This window comes from Ruditapes philippinarum, unplaced genomic scaffold (genome assembly GCF_026571515.1).
Source record: "Ruditapes philippinarum isolate M1 unplaced genomic scaffold, ASM2657151v2 ctg1864_1_1_1_1, whole genome shotgun sequence".
In the NCBI taxonomy this organism is placed as follows: domain Eukaryota; kingdom Metazoa; phylum Mollusca; class Bivalvia; order Venerida; family Veneridae; genus Ruditapes; species Ruditapes philippinarum.
Window position 1 is genome coordinate 147,323 of NW_026866069.1, and position 19,991 is coordinate 167,313.

At 30.6% G+C, this 19,991-nt stretch overlaps 1 protein-coding gene across 1 annotated transcript in view; it reads left to right on the forward strand.

Moving 5' to 3' along the window:
- Positions 1 to 19,991, forward strand: part of LOC132731182 (early endosome antigen 1-like) — a 47,204-nt gene that overhangs the window by 22,230 nt on the left and 4,983 nt on the right. Inside the window, exons 9-18 of the mRNA XM_060717320.1 lie at positions 2,763 to 2,885; positions 3,670 to 3,744; positions 4,226 to 4,336; positions 5,156 to 5,337; positions 5,725 to 5,787; positions 9,980 to 10,081; positions 14,521 to 14,661; positions 15,282 to 15,389; positions 18,738 to 18,782; positions 19,642 to 19,762. Of these exons, the coding sequence (XP_060573303.1) occupies positions 2,763 to 2,885; positions 3,670 to 3,744; positions 4,226 to 4,336; positions 5,156 to 5,337; positions 5,725 to 5,787; positions 9,980 to 10,081; positions 14,521 to 14,661; positions 15,282 to 15,389; positions 18,738 to 18,782; positions 19,642 to 19,762 (1,071 nt within the window). The remainder of the gene's footprint in view (positions 1 to 2,762; positions 2,886 to 3,669; positions 3,745 to 4,225; positions 4,337 to 5,155; positions 5,338 to 5,724; positions 5,788 to 9,979; positions 10,082 to 14,520; positions 14,662 to 15,281; positions 15,390 to 18,737; positions 18,783 to 19,641; positions 19,763 to 19,991) is intronic.

A 19,991-nucleotide genomic window follows, 5' to 3' on the forward strand; every position in this document is an offset into this window, starting at 1 on the left:
GGCACTTTTCATGCTGTTTTAATTAAATGACCTTTCCTGTTGAAAATGTTAAATGATATTATTATAAATCAAACATTGAGTGGTTTTTTATTTGTACTTCATGTTGTATAAAAGCAGTAAAGTTAATGGTTTTGTTTACAGATTTAATTCGTTTATAAGTGTTGGTTTTATTAAAAATCTTGTGGTGTATTAGTTTTTATGACATATGGGTTCTTCAGTTATTTCATATGCACTTGTTTAAATTTGATATATATGTTTTTTAAAGATCATAAAGGCACACAATAATATTTTAATTTCGGAAAATGTCTAATCTTAAAGAATATTTTTCATAATTCCTATTTTGCTTATAAACAGTTTGATTTTAAAAAAAGAACAATTAATAAATAGGTACAAAGAAAACGTTTTTATACTGTAGGCTCTGCATGGAGAGAAAAAATTAAAAATTTGAATCTTGTTTAATTATTTCAATATATTTTATTTTAATGGTCTATTGTTGGGAATTCACGTGTGTAATATTAAGTGCACTTTTGTTACAATAGCACTCTAGCATAGGAATAAAAATATTTTAATCCTTATTTAGCTATTTTCACATAATCAGATTTCTTGTTACAGATAGGTTAGACAGTATGGCTGTTAAAAGCATTATATGTTTAATATGTGTCCCAAATTGTAACCTATAGTTCAACTAAGGCAAATCCTGCATGAATGTTTTCAAAGATGGTCTTTTAAGCTCTGTCTACATACCGTGAGGTCATGAGTTCAATCTCTGTGTATGTCACATGACTCGGTAACAATTTTTATAATAATAGAACTTCTCCTTCCTTTTTCATTTTGCTCCATGTGGTGCCTCAGTAATTTCTGTTGGTGATTTGGGTATATCTAGGCAGAATTAGAATTTATTTTTGTAGCTAAGCAAATTAAGCTATGGTCAACCAAGTTTCTTCACAGTTTCATTATTAAAACTGTTAATTAATCAATTTTATTGCCCAAATTGAGACCAAATAAAGGCATTGAAAAGCTTTTCACTCAAAAATGTCTTAAAAAACTGCATTAAAACTATTATCCATTTAGTACTGAGTATATTTACATATGATCTATTGCATAGTTTTGTATTTTAAGTTCACCGAGTGATTTATAAAAGAATTTCAAATTTTATAATTTTAGGGTACTATATATAGACCTCAGTGGAGTTCCTTTAATATCTCTTTTTCAAGTTTTTCTTTTTTTACATTCTTTTGTATTTCTTCTGAAGTTATTTGTTTGTTTCAAATTTATATTGCAACGTAATCATTTCTATTTTTTACATTTCTATCATTTACATTTAGTATAATAATAATATGATAATGTTTCATCCTCTCTGACTTTACAAATTTATATTTTTAAAGATATAGCTACATTGTATATCTTCTGAAATTAAAAAAAAAAATTGAAAAAAAAACAATACAATGTATATATTTTTTATCAAATTCCAAACTTTATTTTAACACTTATTACTTAATATTTATTTCAATTCACTCTCAAATCTTGGATGTCCAGTGGTTTCCTTATACATGTATATCACATTTATGACTTGATTTGAGACTGTTATAATTTAAGGACATTAAATAATTATGCTATATGAAAGTGTTACAATAATTCAAATGAAAATATTGCAATTCAGTCTTTATTATTTTCTTTACATATAATTATGTTTGTTTTATAATGTTGATAGTTATTTTATATGTTATGTAGCGATCAGAAACCCAGGTGAGGAGTAACATTAGTGAACAGTTGGCAATGGTAATGGGTACACATAAAATTCTCAGCATGGTGTTTAGTTGGTTCAAAATGTCCACGATTTTCATCTTTATTTTTTTTATCTTCTCAGTTTTTTTTGTGTTTTCATTCTTTCTTTTGTGTTTGTCTTGAAACAGTATACTTATGGTCTTCACTGGTATCTAATTGCACATGTGTATCAGTCGTTTTCTTTCAGTCACTTGCAAATGTCTTCTTAGGGTTGGAATCTCATCTGGGACATTGGAGTCTTTCATTATGTAGAATGAGGGAGAATTTATTGGTGATGATGGGTTGTTTTTTTTTTTCAGGTGTTTGCCTGAATGTATGGGCACAAGAGCTATTTCTCTACCCTTCAAAGTCAATACATGTGCCCTCTATTTGACTTCTTACCAAAAATAATCTATAATGATTTATTGTTTTCAATTTCATGCTATTTATTTCACACATAATTGCTTGTTTTGTTAAATTTTACACAGTCCTTTTGTAATTAATTTGTTTATAACATGTTGATTTATATTCATGAAATTTTATGCAGAGTTTAAACTTAGAGTTATAATATGTAATTATTTATTTCAAGCACTAACTATTACTACATAAATGTTTGATTGGGGAACAATTTTCTTGTGTGCAATATGCTGTAAGATATTTAAATTCATGTATGAATGACAATTACGCAATCTTTATTGACAAAGATATAATAATATCACATTGACAATATCAAAAAAGAATTTAAAAAAAAATAAATTTAAATTTCTATACTTTGAAAAGAGATATATTATGACAAAGCCTTGTGTAGGTATTAGATATAAGTAATTTTATAATGTAGAACACTTAACGATGAAAATTAAAGGCTTGAATAGTATAAAATTTTACACCAAATGTACATATTTAACTGTTATAGCTTGTACATGGCCATAAAGTAAAATAATGAGTATGATTGATTCGAATGAATCAAATTAAAAGAAACTTTGTTGTGACTATTTTAGGATAGCGATGCGTTGACTAGAGCACAGCAGGCTATCTTGCAGCTACAAGCCGAGGTAGAGAAACTACATCATACAACATCTGATATTATAGACGAGAATAAACAGAGAACCATACAAATACAGGTAAACTCTACTCCTTCGAACCTTCAGATTGCTGTCAGCTACAGAAACTGTAACCATGTGACCAGTGCACACCAAGATCTGCTGACATTTCCATGGAGTCTGATCATGATTTACACTTCAAAACATGTTTTGAATTTTTTTTATAAATATGATGATTGGTTACTCCAGAGTGAAAGATTTGAAAGTTCATTTAAGATATTTAGAGCTAAAGGTTGAGATCTATAAAATGTATACTTCTCTCCATAATGTAATGCTTGAAACTGATGCCATTTGCAAAGTATTTTTCCACTCAGAGAAGTCATCCAGTGGTAAAATACATCTTTAGGATTACTTTTAAGGTTCCTGGTTGGTGTCATAGTGTGGACACTACTTAAATTTCATACCTTGCATTTACTTATTTCATTCAGAATGTTACAGTATAAAAGTACATTTGAATGTGGTTTATTTCCATGGCAACTTAGGTTTACTTTCATGGCAACTTAATGACACCCCTAGCAACATTATTAGGCTAAAACTGTAGTGTTAGTGGGTAAACATTGGCTGTAAATACATTTACTTTTATTCTTTAAGAAAAACTTTTAAACCTTCTGTCTAGGGGTTTGTTTTAAGCTTTTTATTATAAAAGAAAAATGTTATGAAATTGATGACTGAAGTGATTTGAGATAGTGTATATTAATAAATTTGCTCTCAATAATTATTAAGTCAGAAAAAAAATATTTCAAATAAAGAGCAACTCGAAGCATAATTATTAGTAATAATTATAATGCTTGTAATTATTTTTCAGGATCTATTGAAATACTGTGATAAATTACAAGAAGAGAAGGCCGACAAAGACTATGTACAGATGGAGGTAGATGTGGTAGGTATCAGTTATAACATCATCATTATCATCTGAAAGTTAAGTTGTCTTATTTACATTAAATGGTCAAGAAATATCCTCACTTGACATGAAATGTAAGACTGTCTTCCAACCAAAACAATAACTTTCCTGTATTAGCCAGTTACTGCTTAAATTCAGGCCAGTGTAAACAGAAATGGAACACATTATTCAATTTCTAGTTAAAAAGTTTGGCAACTGTCAACAACTACGCCAGGTGGTTAAAGGGTTGGGCTTGTAATCTGGATGGTAATGGAGAAAAATGTATATGGATTAAAAAAATGAACCAGTGTAAGCAGAAATGGAAACAGTATTCGATTTCTAGTTTAAAAAAAGTCTAGCAAAGGTTTACAAACTAGGTCTGGTATATAAAGGGTTGGGCTAAATCTGGATGGTATTGAAAGGAGGAGAATGTATTTTGTATGAAATAATGTAATTAAAGGGAGATAATTATACTTTACAGAAAGCAGACAAGAAGTCTCTTGAGGCAAAGGTGAACACAAAACTGTTTGACAAGACAACAGAAGAAATAAACAATATGATCAAGGAGATATTAGACAAACTAACAGGACATGTAAGTGCAAGAATACATAAAATTAATACATTGGACTTTACATAATTACCAATTGTTAATTACATCGTTTTTTGATAAAAGCAACAAACAGTGTAGAGTAAATTGTCAGATTCGTGTTTTGCCTCCATACCAATAACTACTACTACAACTACAAATATTTTATTGCATTAAAACAACATGTTCCATAGCAATACAATTTTCAATACAAATACAATAGCAAAGGTTTTTGTATTAAATTTGTCTTTGCCAACACATAGTTGAATATTTCCTATATATTTTTATGTGTTGTATACCCAAATAAATTTTGCTTTTTAATGGGGTAACTCTTACACGCTATAACAAAATAGTTTTTGATTCATTGGTGTACTATTTGTACAAATTCTTAATGTTAAATCATTGTTTTGTAATAAGAATTCTTTGATATTCTTATCTTATTTATTTTTATTTACACTTTTATTTATTTTGAGACAGGATTTACACACTATAATGTGGTATAATAACTCTTTTATGAAAAGGGCTATGGTAAAATAGAGAAAATAAGAATCCCTAAAGAAAGCCCAACACGGCAGAATTGAAAATGTTGCAGGCTCGGTTTGATTGAGCCTGTTCATGGACGGTACTGTCAAGTGCAAACTACCGTTCATGCCCCCTAGCACCGGTTTAAGCAGAATTTAACATGAACTGGTACAATTTTGAAAAGACTTCCATAAGCATCAAGTTTCTTTCAGTCTCAAGTAAAATTTACTCTTGATGAATAAAGGTATGTTTAAACCAAGGACTATAATGTCTAATATCAGAATGATAATCATTTATATTTAGGATGCAGACTGGAAAACGGCTTATAGTAAGCTAACTGAAGATATTGATGGCAAACTGGATCGGTTAGAGCTTGACCCACTGAAAGAATGGTTAGAGGCAAGACTGAAGGCACTCAATGATAAACTCAAGAAATACCAGAGTAACCAAGAGTATTCTGAAGATGATGCTGCAGGAATTAGAAAGTATGTTAAAGCTGTAAAATGTTTCAGGTTGTAAATTTTGAAACAGGGAACCAGTCTTACAACAAGCACCTGTTTTCATTGATTTTGATGATAGATTAAGTACTAAAGATTTCAGGTTTTCAGACTGATGACAGAATTCTGTTAAACATTTTTGTCTGGTTCAGTATTTCTTTTGTTTGCATTTGTACAGCTTAATAATATACTGAAAAACAGCTGTTTTTAATCATAAAAAGATGTGATTTGTTTGTCGAAATGATGAACAAATATGATTAGTTTATTCATTGTTTGTCACCAAATACAAAGAAATCATTTACTTTTAGTCATAGAAATTATATCTTTTTAGTTATGATATATGTAGGTGATATGTGTATTTTTTTTTATTTGCAGACAATTGATCCAGAGGTTCCACTGTATATCATGTGATAGGCCAGTAGACATGCTTCCAACTGGGTAAATATAAAACTTTTCAATCATGTCAAATAAACAAACCTGACTTGGAAATCTGGCATATTTTGTTACTTTTCTCATCTTGACCAATAGTCCCTCAGATAATTAGTGAAAAAATATCCTAAAGTTCCTCATTTAATTTATGGAAATAAAAAAGTCCCTTTATGAAAATTCAAATAAGGATCAATATGACCACTAACAATAAAATTGTTTGTAAATTCTATGTTTTCTAAGTAATGAAAATATACGGAAAGTGATAAAATGTCACAAGTTCCACAAGCTATGCATAGATCTAATGCCTAAAGCAAAGAAGAGACAAATAAAAAAATCCAGGAAATAGGTTTAAGGTCTGAGTTAACTAGGCTCACAAACTTTATACAGGACCATACAACTTGCCAAAAATCTTTATAACTGAAAATATACCACATGACATGCCACTATAAATGGTAAAGTAAGTACATTATGTGAATATTACAGTCTAGCATTAATACTTTTCACTGTAATTTTTTCTGGTTCCATCCTAGGGTAATGCAAAATTTCTCCCTGACAATTGATCTTGGATATTGTGTCTAATGGTCATTTGTCTCTTACCACTGATTCATAAACCATGTTGGTAACTTTCAGAGAAATTAATAATTACTGGTTAGTTAACCAGGAAAGCTAGTAAGGTGGACTGACTGCCTTGATATGACCAAAAATGTGTTCAAATTGGAGGAAAAAAAGGAGAATAAACAAACTGTGATTTCATACATTTGCCTTTTAATACATCTTGCTTTTATTCATGTATTTTTTTATTTCATTGCATATTTATATTCTTTAGTTATTTTCATTGTCAGTTAGTACATGTAATTCTTTTATTTATGTTCAAATAATTCATGCTTGTTCAACATTAATGTTTACAAAAATTGCATTGCTTCAAAATTTCATTGCTTTAAACAGCTTTCAATAGATAATTCAGATTTTTGTTTTAAGCATGTAAGGTCAAATAGAAGATCATAAGGTTTGACATTGTCCATCAATGTGTTATTTTCAGTCTGATCATGTTTTGAAACAGGTTCTTAAATTGGTCCATTGAGTAAGAAATCAACTTTAACATTATTCATGTTTTCTAATTGGGGATTTGGAATTTGGAGATCACACTGTCTGAGGTCTCTGAAATCGATTATATAAATCTAGATTTTGATTAAGAAAATAGATTTGGTAAAAGTTTGTTCCTAACTTTATAACTTAGTAGGTTGTGTGTACTAAATATTTTATGTTTCATACAGTTTATTACAATTAGAAGTGATAATTAAATGTTGTTTTTTTATTGTTTTGGAGCAGTACAGGGTAAGGGCTTAAGTTTAGATTAACTATGAACTAGATGTTAGCACATCATGCTTTCTAACAAGAGCTTAAGTCTATAGTTCTTACAACATTTTCATGTGTCTAAAAACTCGAGAATATTTTTTGGTTTGCTTGATTGCAATAGTCAGAGAATAATGTTATGTAAGCCAGTCTGTTTGATTGATTTTATATTTGAGAACAATGTTCTACTATGTGAGTTTGTCAACTTGATTGATTTCAAATCAAAAGAGAATGATTTCAAATCAAAAGAGAAGCTTTGTTTGTTTTGTTAGCCAAGTTTAAGAACAATGTTCTCTACAAGAGTCAGTAGCTCAGATTGTTAACCATTTTTTGAGAACAATGTTTAGTGATATTAGTTAGTTTGTTTGTCTTATTTATCCATGTATTAACCAATGTAAGGTCATTGTACAATTTGGATTTTGTTTTTGCCAGTTTGATAAAATTTAAGCTAGAAGAAAAGGTCATTTACAAGGGAATGACATGGATTTTTCTTTAATGAATTGATATGTTTAATGACATATTAAACATCATAACATGGATGAATATGTTTAAACCATGACATTTATCTAATTTTCTCGGGCCTATAATTATACAAGTCGTTTTATGTTACCACCTTGCCGTGTGGGAACAATTAAGCCAAGACTGCTGAAAAAGAAAATATTAAGTAGATTTAAACATAATGAAATAATAATGAATAACATACAAACGTAGCATTACTCAATTTTGCTTTATAAAGATCTTTTTTGTTTTCAGACCTTTACCGTAAGTTTGTAGTGTGTTAAACTGCAGAAATATTTTATATTTTCTTTCACTCCTTCAAACCATCATTTCCTTAGTTTTTAACAATAAGAACGTACATATAGGAATGGTAACTTTTCTGAAATTCTATTGGCACACATTGCTGCTAGACATTCAGCTTACAGAACACACTATTGTTGTACCAAGAGGGTTGGTAACAATAGTCCAATAAATATTCACTTGCGATGAAAGCTTATCTACTTTTTGCATGATAATGGTACATATAGGTCTTTAGGTGCTTATTCTGCTGTCTACTGTTAAAAAGAAAGTTGTTTTGGGGTGGGTTTGTTTCAATATTTCATTTGCTCTGCCTTTTGAGGAGTCTTTTGCTCTACTTTCACAAGTGTTGCATAATGTTTCTGTCAGCTATATTTAGATGAATAAGAAAGGTACAAACATTGTACGTGATGTTCTACTTTGTCATGATGTAAATAGTAGGTTCTTTTTATAATAGTGCATGTTTGTAACATAGATTTTCATTGGATAATCGCCGACGTTTATATACTTTTATATACACGGCTGCTGTCAATTTATGAAGAAGTTTTTTGTATTATAAATTTACTATAAAGAGATATTGTTTACAGGTTATATGTTTGTATATAAACAGTTGTTTGTATATCCCTCACCTGGCTGCTTGGGTTATATTCCAAACAACCATTATATAGGGCCATATAACCTGTGAAAAAAATCTAACTAATACCCAGTAATACAAATTGAGCCACGCGATGACAAAACCAACATAATGTGTTTTCGACCAGCATGTATCTAGACCAGCCTGCGCATTCGCACAGTCTGATCAGGATCCATGCTGTTCGCTAACAAACCCTATAACAAGTAGAGAAATGGATCCTGATCAGACTGCGAGGATGCGCAGGCTGGTCTGGATCCATGTTGGTTGCAAACCCATTATGTTGGTTTTGTCATGGCGCGACTCAATTTAATGGTTCTCCCTCTGGAAAGAACGGATACCGGTATCTTTTTTCACGCTTTATTGCAAATAAATGAGACAGCTTGTTGTCACACATAATTTCTGGCTTACATACTATATAGTACCTACTTAATTTATAATTATACTCTTTATTGTATTATTAAATTCCTTGCATCTTTTCTTAGTAAAATGTTCTCATGGCAGTCGAGTAGTATTTTTTTTTTCCAATTAAGCAGAAACTTTTTTTAATACTTTTTTTTTCTCATGATTTTGTAATTTCTACATAACCATAGCACTTTCTATTATGTTCTATTTGATGACATTTTATTGCCATATTTTTTTGATAATAGTAGAATTATGTAATATTAATTTTATTTATTGATATATAATGGACCTGATATAGGATCATAATATTGTTTAACAGTAGAACATGCATAGAGTATACATGTAACAAAAAAACTTGAAATGACTGTTTTCATCATTGTCTAGAGTTTTACATAATGATATAACAAAGCTACAATTTGTGAACATGAAAATAAATAAAAAAAATATACAAAAATTATGGGAAAAAAAACAAAAAAACTTTGATATTGATTGTTTTAACTTCAGATATAGATTGATTTTCTTAAAAAAAAATAGGAAAATATTATTTGTACCAGAAGACTGTAATGTAATAAGTATCATTATGACCTGAGATAACTTTTATTCTTAATTGATGGATATAATTGGACAATATGTATGATGTCATTTAAAAAATAGGATCTCTAAATTTGGATGATATGATGTTATAATTTAAAAATATGATGTCATGATTGGACAATTTGAATATGATGTCATAATTGGACATTAGTGATGTTATATTTGAACAGTATGATGTTATATTTGAACAGTATGATGTCATATTTTGACAGTATGATGTCATATTTTGACAGTATGATGTCATATTTGAACAGTATGATGTTATATTTGAACAGTATGATGTCATATTTGAACAGTATGATGTCATATTTGAACAGTATGATGTCATATTTGAACAGTATGATGTCATAATCGGACAAGATGATGTCATGATTTTTATAAAGTTCATTATCATTAAGTATAATGTTTACTATTGTGTTACAGTCCAGTACCTTCGCTGCCTGCTCAGATGGGTTTGAACCCCACAAAGTCACCAAGACCTTACACCACTTTCGAGCTTGACCAGATCAGGCAACATGGAAAAAGGTAAGTTTGTAGTGAATATGAGAAAATAATTACATACAAAATCTATACTATATGTAGCTTATAGCACACTTTCACAAGACAATTAGAGCCATATTGAATTTCGCTTTCATCTTTCAGAATTGTTTTCTTTAGTTTAGCTTTACACATGATTTCTAAAGGTTGATACATCTGTGATGATGATAATTTTAGATAACTGCATTATTCTGTTTTAGATTTTTGTTGTCTTGTCTTAAAAGTATTTTAGATTCTGAGACCAATAAACTACATAGTTTAACCAGCTTTCAGAACAGTTTTTTGGGGTTTTCTTATGGGGGGATATTTTGTTAAATTTGCAAGGATTTCATTCTGTAATAAAATTTATTCTGGTTGCAACTCAACTCTGGTGAAATGGTGCAGAGTTATGACCCTTGTTAGTATTTCTTTCAAATGTAAATGCTGTTGAAGTAACAATATTACCCATTAAAGTAATTTTTCTTGAAATTGTACAGAATACCTGAGTGTTGTACATTTCAGTAAAAACTGAGAGGGTTTTTTTGTACAATTGAAATAGAAATATAACTACACTGTTCTTCATTCATACAATTTTACATATTCTAAATCAAGTACTAGTTAACTATGTACTTTTTGATGTAGAAAATTACAGTATAACAGTATACAGATTACAGTTTAAAAGAACAATATTAAGAAATAGTTGTTGGTATTCTGCGAGCATAGCTCTGTAGAGTTCTGAACATTCCAGTTCTATTTATAGACATTTTTAGTTTGTTATTCTTGCTAGATAGTTTTTTTCTTACCTTTTCCTTAAAGAGAGCTCATTCTATTTTTAGGAACGATTATGAATGGTAATATTTATTATTTATGGAAAAAGAAACTTTTTTTGCATTTTTTTTTCTCTTTGGGTTTGGCATTTTTTCATAATTTTCTTTTTGGGTCGGAAAGTGTTCTAACAAACTAGTTTATATTCTGTCTCATAACTTTTGTCTCTGGATTTTTCTTTGAAAATTACTAATAGATCCCTTTACAAGAAAACTACGAAACTCTAAATGCAGTATCTATATGAAATGACATAACCTGAAAGACTGAGAAAATATAACATGTTGGACTCGTAACTTCAGATAATAACATGGAAGAAACATCAAATAACTAATCAATAATTTGATTTTATAACAAAATAATTTATCTAATAGAATTTATCATGGTGCGGACAAATCGGCCTATCATCGGTAACATTTTTATTTTTAGACGTTTAACCCATATAACTGTTTTTACATAGAATTCAGACTTCTAGATTGTCTCCCCTTTCACATGTAACCTCTAACCTGTCTTTTATCCTCTTCGGCTAATTTTGTAGAGAATGGGGTCAGTCATTTGAATGATTGATTTTGCATGCAAAGTTTCAGCATATAATCTTTCCTCTTTTGCATGACCAGTTTCAGAATTTTTTTTAGAAGACATTATAATACTCGTATGTTTGGTACCTTGGAAAAAAATAATATGAATTTATTATATCAATATAAATTCTTGTTTTGATGTGAATTTTATAGGACTGAGATATTTGAAACCTTCTTGTGTTTTTTTTTCTTTTTTTTTCAATTTCAACCCAAAGTGTTTTCCTCTATTCTTTTATTAGAAAATGCCATGGTGAAAGTTAGCCTATATCATACAAAGTCTTGTCACGGAGAGAGTATTCAAAAAAAGCTTTTTAATACAATACATTCCTAGTCAATCCGTAAAATTTATTTTATGTAATTTATTATGTTATAAACAGGTTACAAATAAATTTTGTTTAAACTAAACTTTCTTTTAAGTTAGCTATTGTTTTAGCCAGGAAGCCTTTAAATTACCAGTAAATAGCGTACAAATTGTTATCACTTCTCTGACATAGATGATTAAGGAATAATTATTTTAAATGCAATGTAATAAAAAAAAAATGATGCACCAGAACTTTTACTCGACCCTATATCTTCAGTCACTACAGGTGCAAGTATAGAAAATGTTGGTAAGAAAAGTGATAGTTTGAAAGTATTAGAGCATGATATTGTCAATATGTAAGCATCTTATAAAATAATTGAATAGATTGAATGTGATTTAATTGCACAGGGTTGATATAATTGTATGGGCACATGTATTTTTTTTAAATACTGTATAGCTATATAGTTACATGTATTTGCATGGAAATTATATATTGTAAATGATTATAAATATACAAGTATATTATTTTTTTATCATACATGTGACATCCACATTTATTTTTGTCAAACCATCTTTGATATGCACTGTATTTAAAAGCCACCAATTAATTGTGTGTAAGATTATCAAGTTTTTTTAAATTTGTTTGAGTAGATGTAAAGTTATATTATATAATGTGTATAATTATTATTTTGCTTATTTTAGTATTTGGAAAGCCAGGTTGCTTTTGTATATAATATAGCATGTAGTTAAATGATCAGCTATGCTTTTACATAATATAACAAATTTTCATTTCAGTTTTGTAAATTTTAGTTTTGTTCTAAATCACTTTGAATCATCATGGTATTTTTTATAACCGTGTATTTCTTTTTATGCATGGATTTTTTTTTTATAATTTTTCTTTTTCACTATCATTAATATATAGAGGATAATTGAATGAGTATAAGTTCAATACTGAATTTATTGCACTAGTTGAATAAAATTATATTATGCGAGCCTCTGGCGAGCATAATATTATTTTATTCAACGAGTGCAATAAATTCAGTAATGAACTTACACGAATTTAATATTCTATTTATCACATACCAAAAATAAAGACCGTTTAAAGTGAAATAAGAGTCATTTTACGTTGACGCGCCTATAGTATAACGCTAACATTTAGCGCGTCTTTTCACTATGTTTGTATAACGCTTATGACATCACGTAAAAAAATATGCACGGCCGTGCAATACCATATTTACGGAGTCGCAAAATCGGCACGGGTGTGTGATAAACTTCAATATTTACCAGCATATCATGGCCGATTGCTTATAAATTACATGAAATGTTACATAAAAACGTATACATGTTTGTAAATTCTGGTTCTCTTGGATTCAATTTCTTAAATATTTGTGACAATTTTTCAAGGTAATTTCTCAACACATTATATTATGTGATTTTAATTTATGATTTTATTGTTCATGTTTCCTTTCATTATCATCTATACCTTAACCTGAGATTTAAGGTATAAGTGTCTAAATTGAAGTTAATAAAACTGTCTTTGAAGGGAGTTAAAATGGCAGGTTGTTTCTCTGCCGATCTTAAGAAGTTCTGTCATAAACTCAATGAATGCTTATAAAGTCAATGTGATAAAAACATTGAATTGATATGAACATTAAACATTTTTAAACTCAAGAAACTTAAATAAACTCAATGAAATTTAATGAGTTCAATGAACATTAATTATCAAAAATGAACTTTAATAAACTCAATGATCAATAAGAAACCCATTGGATTGTAATAAACTCAACTCAGTGAATGTTAATGAATCTAATGAAACTAAATAAACACATTAAATTTACTTGTTAAAAAAAAGTTTTGACACTGTTGCTATATACCCAAATAATGCTGTTTAGCTATAACCATGTAGGTTTATAAATTAATTTGTGTATTAAAAAAGGAATGTCAGTAGACTGGTTTTATTTCGCTTTATTTTTTATCATCACTAACATCACATCAGTGGGTGTAATTTGTGATATAATATCATTGTTTCTTTTGTTTTGGAAAACTTGTTTATTTTGGATCTTCGTGCCTTCCTTATTGTTCTCTATCATTTTATATTACGTAATGTAATCTCTATATTTTCTTAAATGTCAAGAAAAAAAACTGGAATCCTGTATACTTTAAATTGTTGTTTTCTCCTTTGTAATATAAGTCAAATTTGATAAACAAGTCTTCAATAAAAACAATGATATTATATTGATACTGTGAAATCATAACTAGTTCCGTTTCATAGAGCTTTCCATAGATTTATGATATTGCCTCATTCAAATTAATCTCCAGAAATAAATGGTATGTCTTTGCGTTCTTCATGGGTATCAAAATTCACCATCTAGATTTCAGATTGTGAAATTTCCAGTTTCTATGTGACTATGACTGTCAATGATTTCACAGACTATCTAACATTAATACTCTCTGGTTCTTTATTTGAGCCGCGTCACAACAAAACCAACATAGTGCATTTGCGACCAGCATGGATCCAGACCAGATCCGTGCAGTCTGATCAGGATCCATGCTGTTTGCTTACCAACCCTATTACAAGTAGAGAAACTGATAGCGAACAGCATGGATCCTGATCAGACTGCGCAAATGCGAATGGTCGCAAATGGTCGTAAATGCACTAAGTTGGTTTTGTCGTGACGCGGCTCATTTCTTTTTACTTTATCTGTCTCATCATTGTTTCTGAGGAATGTTGTTTTTGCTCTATATAGTTACTATGCGGGTAAGAGTATGATGAACTTTGAACGTGCTCTTGCTGAGAGACAGCTGGCCTCATTGAAAAAATCTGATCTTAGAGCTTTTCTTGTTCACTTTAAACAAGATTTAACATCCATTGCACAGTATTCACAGAAGTAAGTGCATGCTAACATGACATCTGACTGTTCTCTCTTTGAAAATTTTGATCAAGTCTCATAAGCCTGGAACAAATTTTTGAAGTTGTACTGACCCATATCTTTGGGAAGAAATCATCTTTTAACATCAAATTTGTTTTCAAAATACATTTATTTCCTTTCCTTAATTGCTCAATTTAAATTGTGAATTTAAATTTATTGAGAAATTGAGAAGTTTTAATGACTTAATGTTAACCTTGACTTTACATACAAAGAGAGAACAGTATTTCATCACCTTATATTTCAATATTTACTTTTTATTCTATGGTTGTTTTGGTTCTTGTTTGGAGCCTGTTATTGTGTTGTTGTTTCAATGATTTTCATCAGACTAACATTTGCATGATGTTTTAATTCTAACTCATAGCTAGAGCTTAGTTTTATTAACCATATACTATAATAGTGCTTTAGTTTGCTCAGAATTTTCTTAATTTTACTTGTCATTCTCTTAGACATTCCTTTCTGAATCATCTACGAATAAATGCTTCATTTTGTGTTATCCCCCAGTCAACTACATGAACCAAAATTGTTTCTATTAATACATATATCTGTACTTATACTGTATTTTGATTGGTTGTTTTCAGTTTAACCAACCCTGAGATAGCAGACTACTATGCAACTCCAAGACCCTGTGGTGGAAGTCATACAATGACTTATCCTCACAAGAGGAATACCAAGCTCACACACCTTAGGTAAGATATTACTTCAGTAAAAAATTCGTGAAGTCGTCCTCAAAATGTTTGTTTCCTGTTTAACTAACTAAAAAAAATTATTGGTCCAATAAAAATGGGTTCAGGTTTAAATTTGAACTGTGTGGTTAGATCAGAGAAAAGGGAACAGACATTTTATCTTTTGGCAAGCAAGCTTTAGATAGCATGAACAAATTGATATGTAGTTTTAGCTATTTGTAAATAAGTACTGTGTTTTGGGGCTGATTGTTGATACCCTCTTACACTGAATTTTTCACTAATTTCGCATGAATATTTTTGTTTGAGCTAGTGGATTTTAGTATTTTATTGTATGATAGTGTCATGTAGTTGTTACTTTCACTTGAGAATGTTGCAAATCAGACTGGTTACCATCTTGGTCAGTGTGAAGAGTTGAAATAGGAAGTGGGTAGCAGTACTGGTCCATACAGCTAGACAAAAGTTCTAGCCATATGTGAATGACATAAAACTCAGTCTATACATATGGCATTTTCTTTCTAAATAACTAAAAACAGTGAGTATGCAAACTTGTGTTTCTGGAAGAAAAATATAATATAATATAAATAATAAAACAATAATATAATTCAAATATAATGGAAATTCTAATGTTTAATTGAAGCCGTGAGCGATGCATGTGATTGGCAGCGTTTATAAGAAATATTAATGGGTTAAATTCTAACATAATTTAAATATTGTGGTTATTTCTAGGGCCAATATATATGTCATAAGAAAGGACATTTAATTTAAAACACCTTTAAAGCCAGTAGCTGGCACTGAAAAAAAAGTGTTTGCTTACTGTTAAAAGCTGCTGTTTGCTCATCATTTAAAAGTTCACACAACCTACAAAAACAATCTGATCGCTTATTAGTCACTTTCCAGTAGTAGTTAAGTTATGACTATGTTATTTTAATAATTTTGCAACTTGTAAATATCTCAACATGATGTAACTTAAAGCTCTATAATCATTTAAAGATCAACAGATATAATGTTATTTTTTTAGCTCACCTGTCACAAAGTGACAGGGTGAGCTTTTGTGATCGCTTTTCGTCCGGCGTCCGTCCGTCCGTCCGTCGTCCGTCCGTCGTCCGTCCGTCCGTAAACTTTTGCTTTAAATGACATCTCCTCATAAACCACTGAGCCAATTTCATCCAAACTTCACAGGAATGTTCCTTTGGTGGTCACCTTTAAAAATTGTTCAAAGAATTTAATTCCATGCAGAACTCTGGTTGCCATGGCAACCGAAAGAAAAATCTTTAAATATCTTCTTTTAAAGAACCGTAAGAGCTAGAGCTTAGATATTTGGCATGAAACATCTTCTAGTGAATGTCTACCAAGTTTGTTCAAATAAAAGCCCTGGGGTCAAAATTGGCCCCGCCCCGGGGGATCATTGATTTTCCCTATATGCATATAGTAAACACTTAAAAAATCTTCTTTTAAAGAACTGTAAGAGCTAGAGCTTAGATATTTGGCATGAAACATCTTCTAGTGAATGTCTACCAAGTTTGTTCAAATAAAAGCCCTGGGGTCAAAATTGGCCCCGCCCCAGGGGGTCATTGATTTTCCCTATATGCATAAAGTAAAAACTTAAAAAATCTTCTTTTAAAGAACCCAAAGAGCTAGAGCTTAGATATTTGGCATGAAACATCTTCTAGTGAATGTCTACCAAGTTTGTTCAAATAAAAGCCCTGGGGCCAAAATTGGCCCCGCCCTGGGGGATAATTGATTTTCCCTATATGCATATAGTAAAAACTTAAAAAATCTTCTTTTAAAGAACCGTAAGAGCTAGAGCTTAGATATTTGGCATGAAACATCTTCTAGTGAATGTCTACCAAGTTTGTTCAAATAAAAGCCCTGGGGTCCAAATTGGCCCCGCCCCAGGGGGTCATTGATTTTCCCTATATGCATAAAGTAAAAACTTAAAAAATAATCTTTTAAAGAACCCAAAGAGCTAGAGCTAAGATATTTGGCATGAAACATCTTCTAGTGAATGACTACCAAGTTTGTTCAAATAAAAGCCCTGGGGTCAAAATTGGCCCCACCCCGGGGGTCATTGATTTTCCCTATATGCATATAGTAAAAACTTAAAAATCTTCTTTTAAAGAACCGTAAGAGCTAGAGCTTAGATATTTGGCATGAAACATCTTCTAGTGAATGTCTACCATTGAGTTTGTTCAAATAAAAGCCCTGGGGTCAAAATTGGCCCCGCCCCAGGGGGTCATTGATTTTCCTTATATGCATATAGTAAAAACTTATAAAATCTTCTTTTAAAGAACCCAAAGAGCTAGAGCTAAGATATTTAGCATGAGACATGTTCTAATGGGTGTCTACCAAGTATGTTCAAATAAAAGCCCTGGGGTCAAAACTGGCCCCGCCCCGGGGGTCATTGATTTTCCTTTTATACATAGCAAAAACTTAAAAATCTTCTTTGAAAAAACCCAAATAACTAGAGTTTAGATATTAAGCATGAAACATCTTTAAGTAAATATCTTCAAAGTTTGTTCAAATAAAAGCCCAGGGGTCAAAACTGGCCCTGCCCAAGGGGTGTCATTGTTTTTAACTATATGTGTATAGTAAAAACTTAAAAAATCTTCTTTTAAAAAACCCAATGAGCTAGAACTTAGATGTTTTGCATGAAACATCTTCTTATGGGTGTCTACCAAGTCTGTTCAAATAAACAAATAAAAGCCCTTGGGTAAAAATTGGGCCGGGGGGGGGGCCTATATACAGGTGAGCGACCTCAGGGCCATCATGGCCCTCTTGTTATACTATCATTCTAAATTACCTAACGTCATCCAAAATTAATTGAAAAATTAATATTTTCAAATTTTGCGGAAATGTAATTAAACATGCATGTTACAGACTTCATTAATTTTTTTTATTGATCATTGAAAAAAACGCCATACAACTAGCCTCTATAGTGTGTACAGGCAAGTTGTAAGTGACTCATAAATGACTAGAACTTTTGGCTAGCAGAACAGGCCTGTACGGCTAGCCACTTCCTGTTTCAATTCTTTGGCTAGCAGTATTGGCCCATGAGGCTTAGAGCAACTTCCATTGAAATATAGCAAGCAATAAAAGTAAAAATCATGTGTCACTGACAATGTAAATGACAAGTTGCTTTACCCTAGAAACCAATGCTGGTGATGGTAATGTGTGACATGCTATTTCAAATCAATTACTTTAGTAATAGATCATTGTGAAGAATTGAAATTAAAAAAAAATTATACTGGCAATTATCCCTCACTTGCAGCATAGATTACAATTTGCCTTCCCCTGTTTTCCTTGCTTGTGATGTGTAACATTTTTTCGATGTTTTATTTGTTGTTTTTACAGCCACCTGTTTCGAGAAGATGAAGCTATCATCATACCAGCAACAAAGTAAGAAACAACAACTGTAACTTTAAATTTAGATTGAAATTCATTCAGTCGTTTTGTGCTGACATATTTGATTTTAAGCCATTATTTACAACTTCATGTTCATTATGCTGACAGTTTAGTATCCAGTATTGACAACTTCAAGTTTGTTTCATGGATGGTTCTGTGCTGACTGTTAATCCAGTATTGACAGTTGGTTTATTTGCTGACAGATGTATCTTTGAATAATAGATTAAAGCTAAAAGTAAATGTACCTTAAATTTAAACCAATATTGACAGCCGTGTATAACAATATTAAATGGAATAAAACTGATAACTCTTTAGGAATTGATGGATATCTCTTTTTTAACTTTATCGGATATTCACAACTATACATTAAAGTAATGGAACTAACTCTGAAAACTGTATCTTCAAGTTGTTAGCAACCTTGCATTAAAGTAATGAAACTATGCTGACAGCTGTTTCTTTGCAATATACCTCAGTTGGAAAGTTATTATTCATTCTTGACAGCAGTATATTTGCTAGCAGCAATTACAACAGACATAAGGCAATCTAGTTGAACCATTATACTATTCATTCAATGCACAGTTTTAACATCTTATAATTTACATCTTAGTACAAACAAATTCATATATTTAAAAGAAGACAAGTAGCTTAAAAATATTAGATGCATTGAAATTGACTTTTAAAAGATGTTGTAGAATGTTATGAAAAAAGCCTTAAACATAATGAATAACAGTTCTAAATTTGATAATATTTCAATAAATTTAATGAATGACATTAGAGCAAAAAAAATACAGGTTTAAAATCTGGCATAATTGTTTATTTACTTAATTTATGCTTGACTTGTTTGAATATTTAGAGAGGAGATAGATATACAAGGAGCAGACGGGCACATTTACCGTGGACGTCAGGATCACAGACCTACACAGAAGCTGGAGGCTCGTTTTCCCACTCATCTAGGACAAAATAATAACAATATGGTATACAACTTTAATGTTAAATTAAATAATTCCAGAGGTTTAAAGTGAAGACCTTCGTAACACTGTAATAGTCACTTCCAGACTTCCAGCTTTACTGGTGGGGGAGGACCTCAGGTGCCCCATCATGTATTGTTTCAGGCACAAGTGGGCACCTGAGTTGAACCACTGACTATTCTACGCTAATTTGAAAACTAACAAAGTCCCTGATGGGATTTGAACTGGCAGCTGT